Source organism: Callorhinus ursinus, unplaced genomic scaffold (assembly GCF_003265705.2).
Source record: "Callorhinus ursinus isolate GAN/ISIS: 27379988/994484 unplaced genomic scaffold, GSC_fseal_2.0 scaffold37, whole genome shotgun sequence".
Taxonomy (NCBI): domain Eukaryota; kingdom Metazoa; phylum Chordata; class Mammalia; order Carnivora; family Otariidae; genus Callorhinus; species Callorhinus ursinus.
The window spans coordinates 4,489,415-4,505,371 of NW_027397099.1; the positions used below are offsets into that span (position 1 = coordinate 4,489,415).

At 46.5% G+C, this 15,957-nt stretch overlaps 1 protein-coding gene across 1 annotated transcript; it reads left to right on the forward strand.

Moving 5' to 3' along the window:
- Positions 1-1,663: 1,663 nt before the first annotated feature.
- Positions 1,664-13,048, forward strand: NQO1 (NAD(P)H quinone dehydrogenase 1). Its single transcript, XM_025888931.2, has 7 exons — positions 1,664-1,826; positions 5,992-6,093; positions 7,105-7,269; positions 7,383-7,513; positions 10,312-10,425; positions 11,082-11,183; positions 12,108-13,048. Exons 2-7 carry the CDS (start codon positions 6,090-6,092, stop codon positions 12,411-12,413), a joined length of 822 nt encoding a protein of 273 aa, XP_025744716.1. The 5' UTR covers positions 1,664-1,826; positions 5,992-6,089; the 3' UTR covers positions 12,414-13,048.
- The last annotated feature ends 2,909 nt before the right edge of the window (positions 13,049-15,957 follow it).

Below are 15,957 nucleotides of genomic sequence, written 5' to 3' on the forward strand. Positions count from 1 at the left end.
TTTGTCTATCATGACTTTCTTTTCTGCAAATTGATTTTCAAAAAAAAACATTTGAGGTAAAGAGTTATTTATCAGGGTGCCTGACTGCCCCAGTCGGTGGCACAGGCAACTCTCCATCTTGGGGTCATGAGTTCGCGCCCCATGTTGGGTATACAAATTACTTAAAAAATAAAATCTTAAAAGACTTAAAAAATAGTTATTTATCTTGATTACCGAGTTTTTTAGCACACCGTTAAATTTTGCAAACCCTACCCTAAGGGTGCCCCTCCCATCTCCCTTCCCTCTGAATTTTCTTAGTTTTCATTTCTAATCTTTCATAACTTTCAAGTTCTATTTCTTTTTCCTTCCCCTTTGAGAGCAAAGGCGTACCTCTGAGATATTGCAGGTTTGGTTGCAGGCAACCGCAACAAAGCAAGGCACATGATTTTTTTGGTTTCCCCGTGCATATAAAAATTATATGGGTGGCTCAGTCGGTTAAGCAGCTGCCTTTGGCTCAGATAATGATCCCTGAGTCCCAGGATCAATCCCCACATCGGGCTCCTTGCTCAGTGGGGAGTCTGCTTCTCCCTCTGCCCTTTAGCCCACTTGCGTGCTCTCTTTCAAATAAATAAATGAAATCTTAAAAAAAAAATTATGTTTACCCCATAGTCTATTAAGTGTGCAATAGCATTATGTCTAACAATGTACATACCTTAATTTAAAAATACTTCATTGTTAAAAAATGCTTATCATCTGAGCTTTCAGTGAGTTATCCTCCCTGATCACAGATCACCACACCAAATATAATGAAAAGGTTTGAATTTTCCAAGAATTACCAAAATGTGACACAGAAAATGAGCAAATGTTGGAAAAAGGGTGCCAGATTTGTTCAATGCGAGGTTGCCACAAACTTTCAATTTATAGTAAAAAAAAAAAAAAAAAGATAAAAATGCAGAATCTGCAAAGCACACTAAAACAAGCACAATAAAACCTGTAGTATGAAGACTTCAACTTTCACTGGTAGAGATTTAGAACTTTTCTCTTCGCTCTGTTCAGTTGCCCCAAGTAGGGCTGTGTGTCAAGCCACACTCCACGTCCATTCGTCTTGGTTATTCTTAAATGCTTCCCTGTTACTGCTATTTCCCCCACCAGGCCTGGACTAGCTCCTGGGGTACAAAACCAATTAGATTCCCGACACCAAGGGAAATGCATCCTACAGGACCCCCGAGGGCCGAATCTGAACCTTGCCAAAGAAACGAATTTCCTTTCCCTGGAACAGGCCGGCTAGCTCCAAGTCACAGTGACTCAGCGAATCTGAGGCTTAAGGACCACAACCCTGTACACCCTCCCCCGGGTCTGCCCCATTCCGTGCGAAGCCGCTTTCCCGAGGCTGAGGGAGGCGCCAGGGCGCGCCGTGACTCCCCCGGAAATTTCCCCCTGCTGGCCCCAGGTGGTTTCTGGACAGAGTCCAGATGGGCATGCCTCCCACCCGCACCCAGACCCTTTAGCCGCGCCCAACGCCCCCGCCCCCTGCGTCCTCAGGGACCCCTTCTTCCACGTTCGGGGTCCCTACTCCAGCTCTCAGACTCCCCTTCCCAGAACCGCAGCCCCGGCGCGCCCCGCCCTGCGCCCCAGGGTCCCAGCGGTTGGCTCCGCCCCGGCGGGCCCCGCTCCAGTGGGCCGGGCGCGGGGAGCTATAAAGTGGCGGGCGCTCTGCAGGCAGCACCCCGGACCCCAGCCTCTGCCCGACGGCCCTGTCCCCCACCCCCGAGAGGACTCTGCCGCAGCCAGTGTCGCCCTGACAACCAGCAGCGCAGCCAATCAACGCACCGCCGGAGGCCTGGCTGGTGAGTGCCGCGCCGCCGCCCTCCAGAGCAGTGCTCCCCCCGCCAGCCCTCCAGCGGAGGCGCCCCCAGCCCTCGTTTGTCTGCGGGAGCCCCGAGGGGTTTAGCTCTGTTTTCCTCCGTGACTCCAAACTGAAAAAGCAAAGGCATTAGGATCCCGGGAGGAGCCCTTGACCAGACACTGCGGGAAGGGGAGCTCCTTTTTCTACCCCAACCCCACGAACCGGGGTGGGGGTTTGAAAGAGACTTGATCTCGGTAGCAAAAAAATTCCCTCCAGAACAGGTCGGAAACCGGTCGTCCGAGGCCATATCTGGTCCACTAGCACACCTTGTTTGGCCTTACAGAATTTAAAACATTTTGGTATAAGTTGCTAGTATTTACAATAAAGATAGGTGATTTCGTTTAAAAAGGTGAATTCTCTGCTGTGGGAGGGAAATGAAAAGATCCGGTGATGACTGGAGCCGGGAAGTTGTTCCCTTTAGTTTGATAGAGACCAGCCCCAGGCTGCCTGGCCAGGAGACAGTTTTGACCGCGACTCTTGGATCGGGCAAACCGGATCCCTGTATCAGGTCCACTTGGAGTGACAGATCTCCCCTCTCCACCATTCCCCCCCCGGGGACCTTACGGGTCACAAGTGTATCTGATGTACGCATGGCCTCTAAGACACCCCAGCTGCAAGGCCTGCAGGCGCAGGGAGCTCTTTCCCAGAGAGCCTCATTTCCAGATTGGGTCAGTGCTACCATTTAGAAAGCCATTTCCTCAATTGGGACAGAATTCTACCTTCAATTTCCTTCCCTCTGAACCTAGTTCTGTTTTCTGAAAACACACATGCAGAGAATCTCATCTTGCCAAAAGTTAAGGGAGGGATGAGCTTCTGTTGCAGTTGACAAACTAGAGTTAGAATCTCTGTGAAAAAGGCTGCAGCCCACCCAGAATTTATAGAAACCTAGAGGAGAAGCATCTGGGAGAGCCCGCAGGGCAACTGACCAGGATTCCTGCCTGCACCTTAAGGGGTGGGTTCTCTCTACTTCATTCTTAGCTGTCCTGAGGGCACTGGCACTCCTCCAGTATAGGGCAAGAGCTAGTTCCTGATTTTACAATCTTACACAATATCCTGTGCCTCCAAAGCATTTCTTTGCAACCACAAGGTGCCTCTGACTAGCGATTGTGAATGCACTAGCAGAAACAGAATGCACAAAACGGATAGGAGGGCCTGCCCTTATTCTATATGTGATAGGTTTTCCTTGACTGCTTATTCTTCCTGCCAGAATGATCGCGTGGGTAATATATCTGTTACTGGTAAAGACATCTAGATGTGCTTTACATTAAAACAAGGTGCCAAGACCCCTCTCTCTCTCTGCCAGCTTTATCTAAGTTTTTAAAAAAATTTTTTTAAAGATTTTAATTATTTGACAGAGAGAGAGAGAGAGAGAGAGAGAGAGTGAGCACAAGTAGGGGGAGCGGCAGAGGGAGAAGCAGGCTCCCCGCTGAGCAAGGAGCCCAGACGGGGGGGGGCTCAATCCCAAGACCCCGGGATCATGACCTGAGCCGAAGGCAGACGCTCAACCAACTGAGCCACCCAATCTGGAATGTTCGTGAAAACTTGGTTTCAGATTGGCCTGAGTTAGAAGGCAGAGAATCATAGGAACATTGGAGCCTTAGAATGAGGACAGAGGTCAGGTCCCCCGAAACAGTCGGGATGCTTTGGCCACCAGAATGTATGCTCTATGGGGAAAAAAAAAATTGTGTGTTTTTGCACACTGGTGTATCCCAAATGCCTAGAGCAGTGCCTGGTGGGTAGGAGGTGCTCACTCAAGCCCGGTGGAGAGGCTCAGAGGCTGGGTTAGTGAGAACATGAGCAGTGCACAGGGAGAGAAGTTGTTGGCTGAGGGTGGATACACCAGATTGCAGGACACAGAGAAGGGCGGATGAACAGGGAGCATATTTCACGTAGGGACGGACTGAAATCTGAAGAGAGTTGCATTATCAAGGGCAGGCTCAGCTGTGGGACATACAATGGCTTCTGTGAGGTCAACGATGTGCCCGGCAAGCAGAAATGAATGTTAAATTAGAAGGACTGATGATAACCCCATTGGTCTTTCAAACCTCTCTCCTTCAGTGGCAGTGCCTTCTGAAGCCGTTCCTCATCGGCCAGCCCTGAAGTGAACGGTTTTCCTCAGGAATTTTGTCCCCTGCCTCCCCTGTCAGGCTAACGCTGTTAGTTTTTTGTGTGCGTGTCTTACTGCCTTTCTCAGGGTAAATCCTGAGAAAGTCAAACTTGCCATGTAGCTAGTTAAGTGTCAGGAAGGGCGACTGAACCCTTCAAGTCCAAAGACTGCGGGTTTGTCCATGAAGAAGGACCTGGCGACGAGTGACTTGGTGGTGTGTTGGGGAGTGAATCTCCCCTTTACCCTTTCCCTCGGGCAAAGCAGCAAGCCTGCTCTGTTGACTGCAAATGAATGTTCTGTGGTCTGTGCACAACCCTTGACCATTTTCCTACTGCCTTGATTCCAGGAGTCAATATATTCCAGATACTGAACTTTGTTAGTTATATTTCTTGCAAATATGTCCTTCCTGTTTGTGTCTTGACTCACATGGCTTATGTTTGAGGGTATCAGACATCTTATATAGCTAGTAGCTGATGAGCTCCTTGAAAACAAGGGACCGATATCCTGATTTTCTCATTTTATGTGAAGTGCCTTTATATTTTACTACTTAGGAAATGCTTGTTTATACTGATAAGTAAAAAAAAAACCAAAACAACCCAAAACTTTATATCTATATATAGGTAGGAAAGCCAAGAAAATAAAAACTGACAAAGCAGTACTCAGTAAACATTGATATAACTAATGCAAAGGTAAGTCACAGAGAAAATGCTCATCAGAACTTAATATACTCACATTTCTCCTGAGAGTGGGAAGTCCTGGGTTGATAAGAAGAAAAATGGGGGTAGGAATTTGTTGAGGCAGCTTCAGGGGCTCCTTTCCCTTTTCCCCGGGTGTCCAAAGCAGATAAATCACTTTCATAGCATTTAAATCCCTTATCAAACTTAGATTCCTCTGCCTCTGAGTTTATAGAGCCTGAAACGCCACGAGCAAGTTTGGCAACGCTCCTCTCGGGCAGGCTGGGGTGGGAAGCCGACACCTGGCTGAATTTAACCCGAAGCAGCTGCTCCCACTGGAGCTCCACCCGTGGACACAACTGTTAGGAGTAGTAAGAAACGAGGTAGTGATGCCAGTTACTAGGAGCAGTGGTGGTGGGATATGCCACTCTCTGCCATTCTCTGGTCCTTCCCCCCACTGCTGCCTGCACATGGTTGTGTGGATTTCTCTCTCTCTCAATCTCTCTCTCTATATATACACATTATTTTTTTTAGTACTCTCTACACCCAGTGTGGGACTTGAACTCAAACTTGCCATGTAGCTAGTTAAGTGTCAGGAAGGGCGACTGAACCCTTCAAGTCCAAAGACTGCGGGTTTGTCCATGAAGAAGGACCTGGCGACGAGTGACTTGGTGGTGTGTTGGGTAGTGAATCTCCCCTTTACCCTTTCCCTCGGGCAAAGCAGCAAGCCTGCTCTGTTGACTGCAAATGAATGTTCTGTGGTCTGTGCACAACCCTTGACCATTTTCCTACTGCCTTGATTCCAGGAGTCAATATATTCCAGATACTGAACTTTGTTGTATCCCATTTTTGCCAGTGAAAAGAGTAATACAGGATGCATCCTTGTTCATGTAGCTTTGAGTCCCCATGCTTTTAGTCTATAGAACAGATTCCCCAAAGTTGGAGAGCTAGGTCAAAGATTTATGTGTGGGATTTTGTTTTGTTGTTTTTGTTTTTTGAGAGAGAATCATCAGGGAGGGAGGGTGGAGGCGGAGAGAGATTCCTAAGCAGACTCCATGCCCGACACAGGGCTCGATCTCAGGCAACCCTGAGATTGTGACTTGAGCTGAGCTCAAGAGTCAGGTATTTAACCAACTGAGCCACTCAGGCGCCCCTAAGATTTATGTGTCTTTAAAATTTAAAGAGATTCAGCCTGTTTACTGTCCCCAAAGGTGGAGGCAGTTCATAGTCCCACCAGCAAGGTGCCAGTCTTCCTGCAACCTTCATAGCCCTCAGTGTTGCTTGTCTTAAAATTGTTTTGCCATTCCTTTTTTTTTTTTTTTAAGATTTTATTTATAAGTAATCTACACCCGACGTGGGGCCCGAAATCGCAACCCCAAGATCAAGAGTCACCCTCCACGGACAGAGCTGCTTTGCTAATCCGATGGGTAAATATTTCATTTAAATGTGCTTTTCCTGAGGGCACTTCCTTAATGTGCTGGGTGGGGCATTTCTTCCTCTGTGAATAGTGTGCTCATGACCTTGAGTTGTTTTTCTATTATTGCACGGTCTTTTTCTGTTTGTAGGCATTCTTTGGGATTTTAACCCTTTGTGGTAAGAGTTGTAGATATCATCTCCTTGTTGATTGTCTTTTGACTTTGTTTATGATGCCTTCTGGTACACACAAATTTTTTAATTTTTATGTGGCTTTATCTGGCAAGCTTTTCCTCCATGGTTTCTGAATCTCTAGTCTTTCTTAAAAAGTATTCTCTGTCTTGAGGTTATACAGATTCTCCCTTTAGATCTTTACTCTGCCAGGAATTTATTGCTCTAGGTGGTGTGTTTGTGGGATAGTGAAAAAAAAAAAAAAACCTCAAAATACATATTGAATACAATAGATGCACCGAAAAGTGCACAAATTCAAAGTGACTTGTCACAGACTTGTGTGATCAGCACCCAGATCAAGAAGCAGAACATTGCGGGTACCCCCAAAGCCCCTTCTCTGACCTTCTAGTCACTACCCCTTGACAAGGGGAACCACTGTCCTGACTCCTAACACCTTGTATTAGTTGTCTAAGGGGATAATTCCATTTTCATGCAGATGGCCAATTAAATATGCCAACAAAATTAGTTAAGATGCCTCCTTTATTCGTGGGTACTTTTAAGGAGAAAGTAAGTTTCTGGCCTCAGTGGGGGGAGCGCATCCCCCAATGCCTAACAAAGTCGACTCTCCCTTTTTTTTTTTTAAGTTTATTTATTTATTTAGTAATCTCTATGCCCACCGTGAGGCTTGAACTCATGACCCCGAAATCGAGAGTCACAGGCTTTTCCAACGTGAGCCAGCCAGGCGCCCCTGAAGTCGACTCTTGCATTGTGGATCCTGGCTTGGCCGCCCTGGAGCTGAAGTTTTGCTGCGCGGTAACTGCTTTTCTCTGTCTGCCTTGTGTGTGCCTGCGCAGCTAGAAGAGTACTGATCGTCCTGGCCCACCCAGAGAAGACATCCTTCAACTATGCCATGAAGGAGGCAGCGGTAGAGGCCTTGAAGGGGAAAGGATGGGAGGTCACCGTGTCGGACCTCTACGCCATGAGCTTCAATCCTGTCATCTCCAGAAAGGACATCACAGGTAGGAGCAGCCACCCCCCCCCTTGATGAGGTCTCCATGGCACGTCTCACCGGTGGGTTCTCTGGCCCAGCCTTGGCCCTTCCGGCTTCAACCTGTCGTTTTCCTCCTGGCAGGCCCACTGAAGGACCCTGGGACCTTCCAGTATCCCGTGGAGTCTGTGCTGGCTTATAAAGAAGGCCGTCTGAGCCCGGATATTGTGGCCGAACAAAAGAAGCTAGAAGCCGCAGACCTTGTGATTTTTCAGGTGTGGTCGGACATCAGAAGGGGTGTCAGGACCCTTGAGTTCTCACTGCCCGAGCCCAGTCCCCTGATCAGCTATGTGATCTTAGAAAAGTCAGTTACCCACTTGAGCGCATTCTCTGTAAAGAAGGGTGATGACTTCAAAGGTGCGCTCTTACACAGATTTATAGACCCGGTGCCCCTGGCCGTACTACTCTTTGAAAATAGGGGACTACAAAGATGACACGTGAGCCTGGCGCTTTTCTTCCCTGAGTGATTCCTTGTGGGATCTCTCGTAGTTTGCCGTTCCCCGCCCTTCTCTGCCTCAGCACCCTGACTGGTCTGTGGAGTGAAGCGTGGGAGACTGACCTCTGCAGTTGGAGCCTCCCAGCTGAAGGGCCCGCGGCCCTGCTTAATGTGTTCCAGCCACAGAGCGGGGCCTTTCTTCTCCTGGAAGCTGTCTCCCTGCTGGGCAGGCAGTCCTGGACATGCATATGCTTCTTGTCAGGCCTCTCTCCTGAAAATGCCAGACTGGACTCAGTGACTTTGCTTCTCCCAGTTCTCACCAGCTTTTTGATAGTGAACGTGGGATGTTTAGGACCCTGGAAACTGCACAAGGAGGGTGATGCCAGCTGTGGTTTTTGCAATTATTCAATCAGCTGCAAAGAATCTAAACTTTTAGATTTAGACCCTCAGGCCTGCTGCTGTAGATCAAAGCCACACGCCATTAGCCAGCGCCCCATAGGATGCCTTCCTGGAGCCCGTTTTCTGCTGCGGCTTATCCTCATGCAGCCAAGGCAGCGGCAGGAGTAGCTTTCAAGTCTGCATCTCATATTTTAGAATTGGAACAGACCTTGGTGGTCTTTTAATTTAGCTTCTATCCGATGCCTAAGTTTAATTTACTATCAGTACAGCTGTGCAGGTTGTGCACTGTGAAATAGCAACATCAAAGGGCAATGTATACACTGCAGATTTGTAGACTTACTATAACATGTTACCAAAGGATGACAGGAAAAGTCTTACTATAGAAGAATCAGTGTACTATGTATGATAGTTTTTTTTCTTTTTTTTAAAGAATTTATTTTGTTTTTATTTTTTTTTAAGATTTTATTTATTTATTCATGAGAGACAGAGGAAGAGAGAGAGAGAGAGAGAAGCAGAGGGAGAAGCAGGCTCCCAAGGAGCAGGGAGCCCGATGCGGGACTCGATCCCAGGACCCCAGGATCGTGACCTGAGCCGAAGGCAGACGCTTAACCATCCGAGCCACCCAGGCGCCCAAGAATTTATTTATTTTGATAGAGACACAGCGAGAGAGGGAACACAAGCAGGGGGAGTGGGAGAGGGAGAAGCAGGCTTCCCGCCGAGCAGGGAGCCAATGTGGGGCTCAATCCCAGGACCCTAGGACCGTGACCTGAGCCGAAGGCAGACGCTTAACGACTGAGCCACCCAGGTGCCCCTGTGATAGTCTTTCAACATGCAGATTAAGTGTCCTGAGGAGGAGCATTTTGATTCATACGGAGATGCCATGTGGGCTAGCCCCGCTGCTCGCTTTCCTCACTTCTCCAAGAACAACCAGAGGAAGAATAAACTCTTAATATCCTGCAAGCCAAGCAATCCTATTTTCAGCTCTGACTGCAGGACACTCACAGGGACCAAATCTACTTGTCTAAACAACCTACACATTTCTCTTAAAAGCTGCGGTCTGGCCCCTCACAGTTGCAGGGTCATAAAGATAAAGAAGCCTCTAGAGATTACTCAAGCCCCTCTTTCCACAGCTCAGGCACATGAAACTTAGGGAAAGTAAGGGGCTTATGGGGCAGAGGTCTTGCATCACGTCAATGGCAGAATCAGGGTGAGAACACAGTCTTCTTTTCAGTCTCGTGTTCTTTCTGTTCGAAAACCCTGCCCCTTTGCCCCTCTCCTATAGGTCAATAACCATTCAAATATCAGAGAAAGATATCAAGTCCTCCAAATTCCTTCTCTGTCCTAATTTTTCTCATGTGGGCATATTCCATTTGTCATTGTCTTTAAATCCTGTCAAGGAGAAGAAGAAATACTGGTATAGTCCCTGTTCTGCTTTTATCAGGACAAGAGACCCCACGAGACTTTCTCATGGGAATTCCCTGATAAACCTTAGTCACACGGGTCATTTGTTTGCCTGCATGAGTTCATCCTCATGCACTGTTTATTCTAAATGATAGGATTTTATATCTGTGAACACAAGGTCCCACTGTTTCATTTGTTGATACCACTCCTACTAAAGTGAGCTCTTCAGAAAATATTGATTTAGGCATCACACATTGAAACAAACTTTGTCTGCAATCCTTGCTGTTTACACTTTGCTGCTAAATGTGGTTTCAAAGAAACAAACCTTTTATTGTTTTTAAAGATGTGTTTATCTGATAGGGAGAGTTGGGGGGGAGGGGCAGGCGGAGAGGGAGAGAATGTCAAGCTGATGCCCTGCTGAGGGTGGAGCCCGATGCAGGGTTTGATCTCACGACCCTGAGAGCACGACCTGAGCTGAAATCAAGGGTTGGATGCTTAACCAACTGAGCCACCCAGGCACCCCTCATAGAAACAAATCTTAATTGCACGTGGCTCTCTTCAGACCTACCGGTAGCTCTTTCTTTAGGCAGAAATAGGAGTGTCAAGTTGACTGACCAAGGACAATAATTTTAATGTGCTAACTCCTCCAGAAGAAATGACAAGGGCCCCAAGAAAGGTCTGCCCTTCTGTGACGTCCCAGGCAGCCGCTAAGCACCTGAGCCACCTTCTGGACCGGTGGTGCTCCTGATCTGACTTCTCTGTCCCTCTGTCCCAAAGTTCCCGCTGCAGTGGTTTGGAGTCCCTGCCATCCTGAAAGGCTGGTTCGAGCGAGTGCTCATAGGGGAGTTTGCTTATTCGTATGCTGCCATGTATGACAAGGGACCTTTCCGGGTAGGTGGATGGTTCTGCTTTTCTCTATCAGCTAGATTCTGGGTAGATTGTGTCCTGAGGCAGAGTTTTGAACACAACTAGAAACTCAGGTCAGGCTCCTGGGAGAGATGGATAATGAAGTTTTTAGTAGATATTTAGATAGGACTTTAGGACTTGCTTTAGAATAGCCCAGGAACCTAAGGGGCAAGGGTAGGAGCTAAAGCGAATACTGAGCCTTGAAGCTGGGGGGGGTGGGGTGGTGGTGGAAGCGTCATTATACTATTTTCTCTATGTATGTTTGACATTTTCCATGATAAAAAAAAAAAAAAAAGGAAAGTCTATCTTAGTTTTTTAGAGACCCAGCTGCTATGCAAGAAACATTTTGAGGCCTCCTGGATACGCGCGTAGCCCTGTGGAGAGACAGGTAGAAGCGACAGAGCCCTCCTTAGGCACCAGCAGTCGCGCACTGGTTTTGTAGTCCCCTGATTTGCCACCAGCAGTGCGGAGTCACCCTGGGTGTGACTTCTGGAGTCCCACTGAGTGGCTTAGAGGAGCCCGTGCTGGAAGTGATGTCCGTGGCAGGTGGACGGGCTTGTGTGTGCCTTTCCCTGGGGCTGTTTCGTTAACTTCCTATCACCGTGGCGAGGTGGAGGGTAACAACGACTTGCCTTTTACAGAAGAAGAAGACTGTGCTTTCCATCACCACTGGTGGCAGTGGCTCCATGTATTCCCTGCAGGGTATCCACGGAGACATGAATATCGTTCTCTGGCCAATTCAGGTTACTTGTTTTCAATGACTCTTCGGGGAGGGGGCGTTAATCAGATGAGCTTTCTGTGGGGTCCAGATCCTCAAGATCGCAGCTGAAAACAGACCTGAGGTGTGAGGATGAGAGCCACATAATAATTCGGAACTCCAGGGAGCTCCCTTTTAGGGCTTGTCTTCCCCAGCACCTGCACTGCAAGGATAACCCGAGTATGCCCACGTGCAAGCATGGCCACCTCCTAACCAAGGGCTAGTGCAGGTAACCCCTAGATTTGTATAACCATGCGCCCCGGTCCTCTTCAGATGACCGATACCTCTCTCTAAGCTTCCTGGCCTTCTCCAAGTTGCTGCTACGGCCTCACAAATGACTAGAAAATTGTAAGAAATGATTTAGTCCAGCTAACGAGAGTGAAGTGTCTGAGGGAGGCTTTTTGGGGGCTGGCCACTGGACTATCAAGATAATCTCTTCTAAGGAAGAGGGTTGGAGAGAAGAGCAAATGAGGTGGCCACCCGTAAGAGCGGCCCACTAATACTGGAGAATAAATTATAAGAATCATTTCTTGAGACTCATCTGGTTAAACGGAGAGGCAGAAAAAGGCACATCCGCATGCCTTGGCAAGAGTCAGCTGCCAAGAGGCTGAAACTCCCTTATGTAATAGAGCTTCCAGCATTTTTGGCAGAGGATCCCAAGGCTGGCAGGGTTTCAGGGTTTTATTCATTTAAAAAAGAGCTCGGCTGAATAGGCTAAAATAGGTAACAGCTAGGAATAGAGACCGGGTGAGAGAAAATAGCTATGAATTGATTCTCCGGGGGGAGGCCTCAGGCCCCCATATCGGAGTGTCTTTTTGGAAAACCTAGATTAACTTTTGCTGTTTGTATATGGTACAAGCTGTGTAGGGTTTGTTCTGTGACTCATCTCTGTGCTTTTGTGTATCCCCAGAGCGGCACTCTGCATTTCTGTGGCTTCCAAGTCTTGGAACCTCAGCTGACATACAGCATTGGCCACACTCCCACGGAGGCCCGAATTCAGATACTGGAAGGATGGAAGAAACGCCTGGACAATATCTGGGATGAGACGCCACTGTATTTTGCTCCAAGTAGCCTCTTTGACTTAAACTTCCAGGCAGGATTCTTAATGAAAAAGGAAGTGCAGGATGAGTGGAAAAACAAGAAATTTGGCCTTTCTGTGGGCCATCATTTGGGCAAGTCCATCCCAACTGACAACCAGATCAAAGCCAGAAAATGAGACTCACAAGACTCGGTTTCCTTCTAAAGTGTAGCCAAATCGAGATTTCTTTTTCAGACTTCCTTGACTTGCTTTAGTCTTTAAGATTTGTGTTTTTTTAAGATGTGTTTTTTTTTTTCTTTTTCCACAAGGAATGACTAGGAGACAGAATAGACTCTATTCATATATTTTTGGATACTTCTATTAATTGTAACTGATTCTTATGATTGCTATCATGGCAAAATCTGATTAGGCTCAAGAGGCCACTTAGGATATAAAGCAGGGAAGGAAGTAGAAAGATGCCAGACAATAATCTTTAAGGTCCTCTACACAATTTAATTCCTCTCGTTAGGGACAAATTTTTAGGGCTAAATCTGGCAAGACAGCATCCAACTCTTCAATGATGTATTTTTCTTTTAATTACCTCTCTGTGGCTTACGGCAGAAGGGAATTGCTCAAAGAAAGAAATGACTGAATCTGTCTGACCCAAGGGACTTGTTTGGTAGTTACTAATCTGTGTTTGTTTATGATACTGGTTTTACTTACTGCACAGTGACTAATAATACACTTAACGTGTTACTCTTCAACTTTTGTTGTTTGTATACAGTACCTGCAGATACCTTCAAATGAAGATAATAAAAGTCTCTTATCTGTCTTCTAATTTAATGTCTGCAGAAATAAGCCAACACATCTGTACACATCTGCTGCAATGAATGAATTCAAGAAATAGTTACTCCCAATACTTAACAACAGCCTTCTACAAATAGTATTTTATTTCTGAGCTATAGAACACTCTGGAAGGTTTTCTTCTCTACCATAGCTAAACTGATGACTTTCCTTCTGGATGCGTTTTGGTCCCACAATTTTGGGGATGAAATTGTAATCCTAGAGTTTCTTTAACTCTGAACAATTCTGACATACTTCCAGTTTCAATTATTGAAGTGTGGCTCACTGTCCTCATAATTCAAGTAGAATATGATGAAAGGCCGCCCTCTTGTGGTGCATTGTAAGGAAACGCGCTATTAGGCAAAGCAAGGTTGCCTGAAACTGGGAACAGGTAAAAGTGGAATCTACTAGGAAAGACGGGATCAGAGCGTGCAATAATAAATTATGGACCTGGGCACCTGGCTGGCTCGTGGAGCATGCAACTCTTAATCTCAGAGTTGTGAGTTCTAGCCCCATGTTGGGTGGAGAGCATTCCTTAAAAATAAAATCTTTAGGGGCGCCTGGGTGGCTCAGTTGGTTGGGCGACTGCCTTCGGCTCAGGTCATGATCCTGGAGTCTCAGGATCGAGTCCTGCATCGGGCTCCTTGCTCAGCAGGGAGTCTGCTTCTCCCTCTGACCCTCTTCCCTCTCGTGCTATCTCTCATCTCTCTCTTTCAAATAAATAAATAAAATCTTTAAAAAAAAATAAAATCTTTAAAAACAAATGGCCAGATGCCTGTTAAGACTTGAGAGCTCTCCCAACAGGGCTGCTTCATATTGAATGGTAAAGGAACAACCTATTAAGATCCTCTCAGGGAATCTACAGGACATTTAGAGATCCAGATAAGAGTGTTACAGAAATCAAGAAAAACCTAGAATTCATTAAACAAATGCCGAGGGGCAGCAGTATTTATTGTGATTTGCCCGATGTATTCCGATTTACCCAGTCAGTGGGCTAGGTACTCGGCTAGGCACTGGGACCACAGCAATGAACAAAACCAAGTACTTCGTGCTAGAAGAAAGAGCAGGGTAAGAGAGAGACGGAATGTGCGTAGTTTTGTTTTACATAGGGTGATCAAGAAGGATCTGCCTGATAAGGCGACGTTTGAGCAAAGACCTGATAAAGTGAGAGCGAGCTGTAGATGCGTGAGAGAAGGCACTCTGGGCAGCAGTGATGGCAGAGGGCAAATATCTGAGGCAGGAACATGCAGTGTGAGGAAGAGAGAAGACATTTGTGTGACTAAAGCAGAGAAAGGAAGAGAGGGCTAGGTCACATAGCTGGGGTCAGATTACACAGAGCCTTACAAGCGCTGTAAGAAAATAAAGATGGGAAGTGGCTGGAGAGTTTTGGGCAGAGGTATAATATGACTCACGTTTAATTCTGGCTGGTAGGTGAGGAATCAAGTATAAAACGATGGAAGCACGGCTTATGCTTGTGGGAAAGTGTGACAATCTAGTTAAATGCTTTGAACAACAGAAGTGTCAAGAAGTGGATGTTTTTATAAGGTTGAATATATTTCAAAGGTTGGCCTAACAGTATTTGGTAAAGGACTGGATCTGGGTCAAATAAAATAACTCGAAGGTATTTTGGCTTAAGCAGCCGGAAGAATGGAGACTCCATTTGCTAAGATAATCAAGAATCAGGAAAGCATATTGGGGGCAGAAGTTGGGGTCGGGAAGAGTGAAATCAAAATTTGACTTCAGACATTTTGTGTTTGAGATGGATGTCTATTAAGGGTAATAGGAACCTGGACTTAGAGAAGTTACGACTAGAGGCATACATATGGAAATCTTCACCAAAGAGACAGTATATGATGCAATGTCACGGATGAGATTACCTAGGAAATAAACTGCGAAAGAGAAGAGATCTGATGATTGACCTCTAGGGCTCTCTGGTGTTAGGTCGAGAAGATGAGAATGAAAAAAAGTGCCCAGCAGAGGAGGAGAGCTGAGTGTGGGGTCCTGAAAGCTAAGAGAAGAGAGTGTTTCAAAGAGGGAGTGATCGAGCATGTCAAATGGTACTCATAAGCCAAGTAGGATAGGTCTGAGGATTGACCTTTGCATACAGTCACGTGGAGGCCCCTGGTAATTTTGACAAGAGATATTTCGGGGGAGTGGTTTCATGAAAGCCTGGTTGGAATGAGTTCAAGAAAGAATGGAAGGAGAGGAAGTGGAAACTTTGTGTACAGGCTTGTGTGGTCAAAGAAAGTTATTTGATTTTTTTTAAGAGATAGGGACATTACAGCAAATTTATATGCCAGTAGGAATGACTCAGAGAGAAAAGGTTTTGATACTGGAGAAAAAAGAAAATTACAGGAAAATGTTTTTTAAAAAAAAAAAAAAAAGCACAAAAGGATATGGGATCTAGTGCACGAGGGACCGAATAGCTAAGCAGCGTCAGGACTAGTAATACTAAAACAAGGTGACACCTACTAGGCACTGTGTGCCAGGAACAAAGTAATTTTACATGGATTATTTTTTTTTAAAGATTTTATTTATTTATTTGACAGAGAGACAGAGAGCACAAGCAGGCAGAGTGGCAGGCAGAGGGAGAGGGAGAAGCAGGCTCCCCGCTGAGCAGGGAGCCGGACGTGGGGCTCGATCCCAGGACCCCGGGATCACGACCCGAGCTGAAGGCAGCCGCTTAACCGACTGAGCCACCCAGGCGCCCCTTTACTTAATCTTTGCAATAACCCTAAGAGGAGGGTTTTATTTTTGTTTCTACTTGGTAAGTAAGGAGATGGAGGAATGCAGAGTTTAACAGCACATGCAGGAGCCAGAACTCCACTGAGGTGGGCAAACTCAAGAGCCTATGTTTTTAAATACTACAGTGTATCGCCTCAGTAGAAGCAGGGACAAC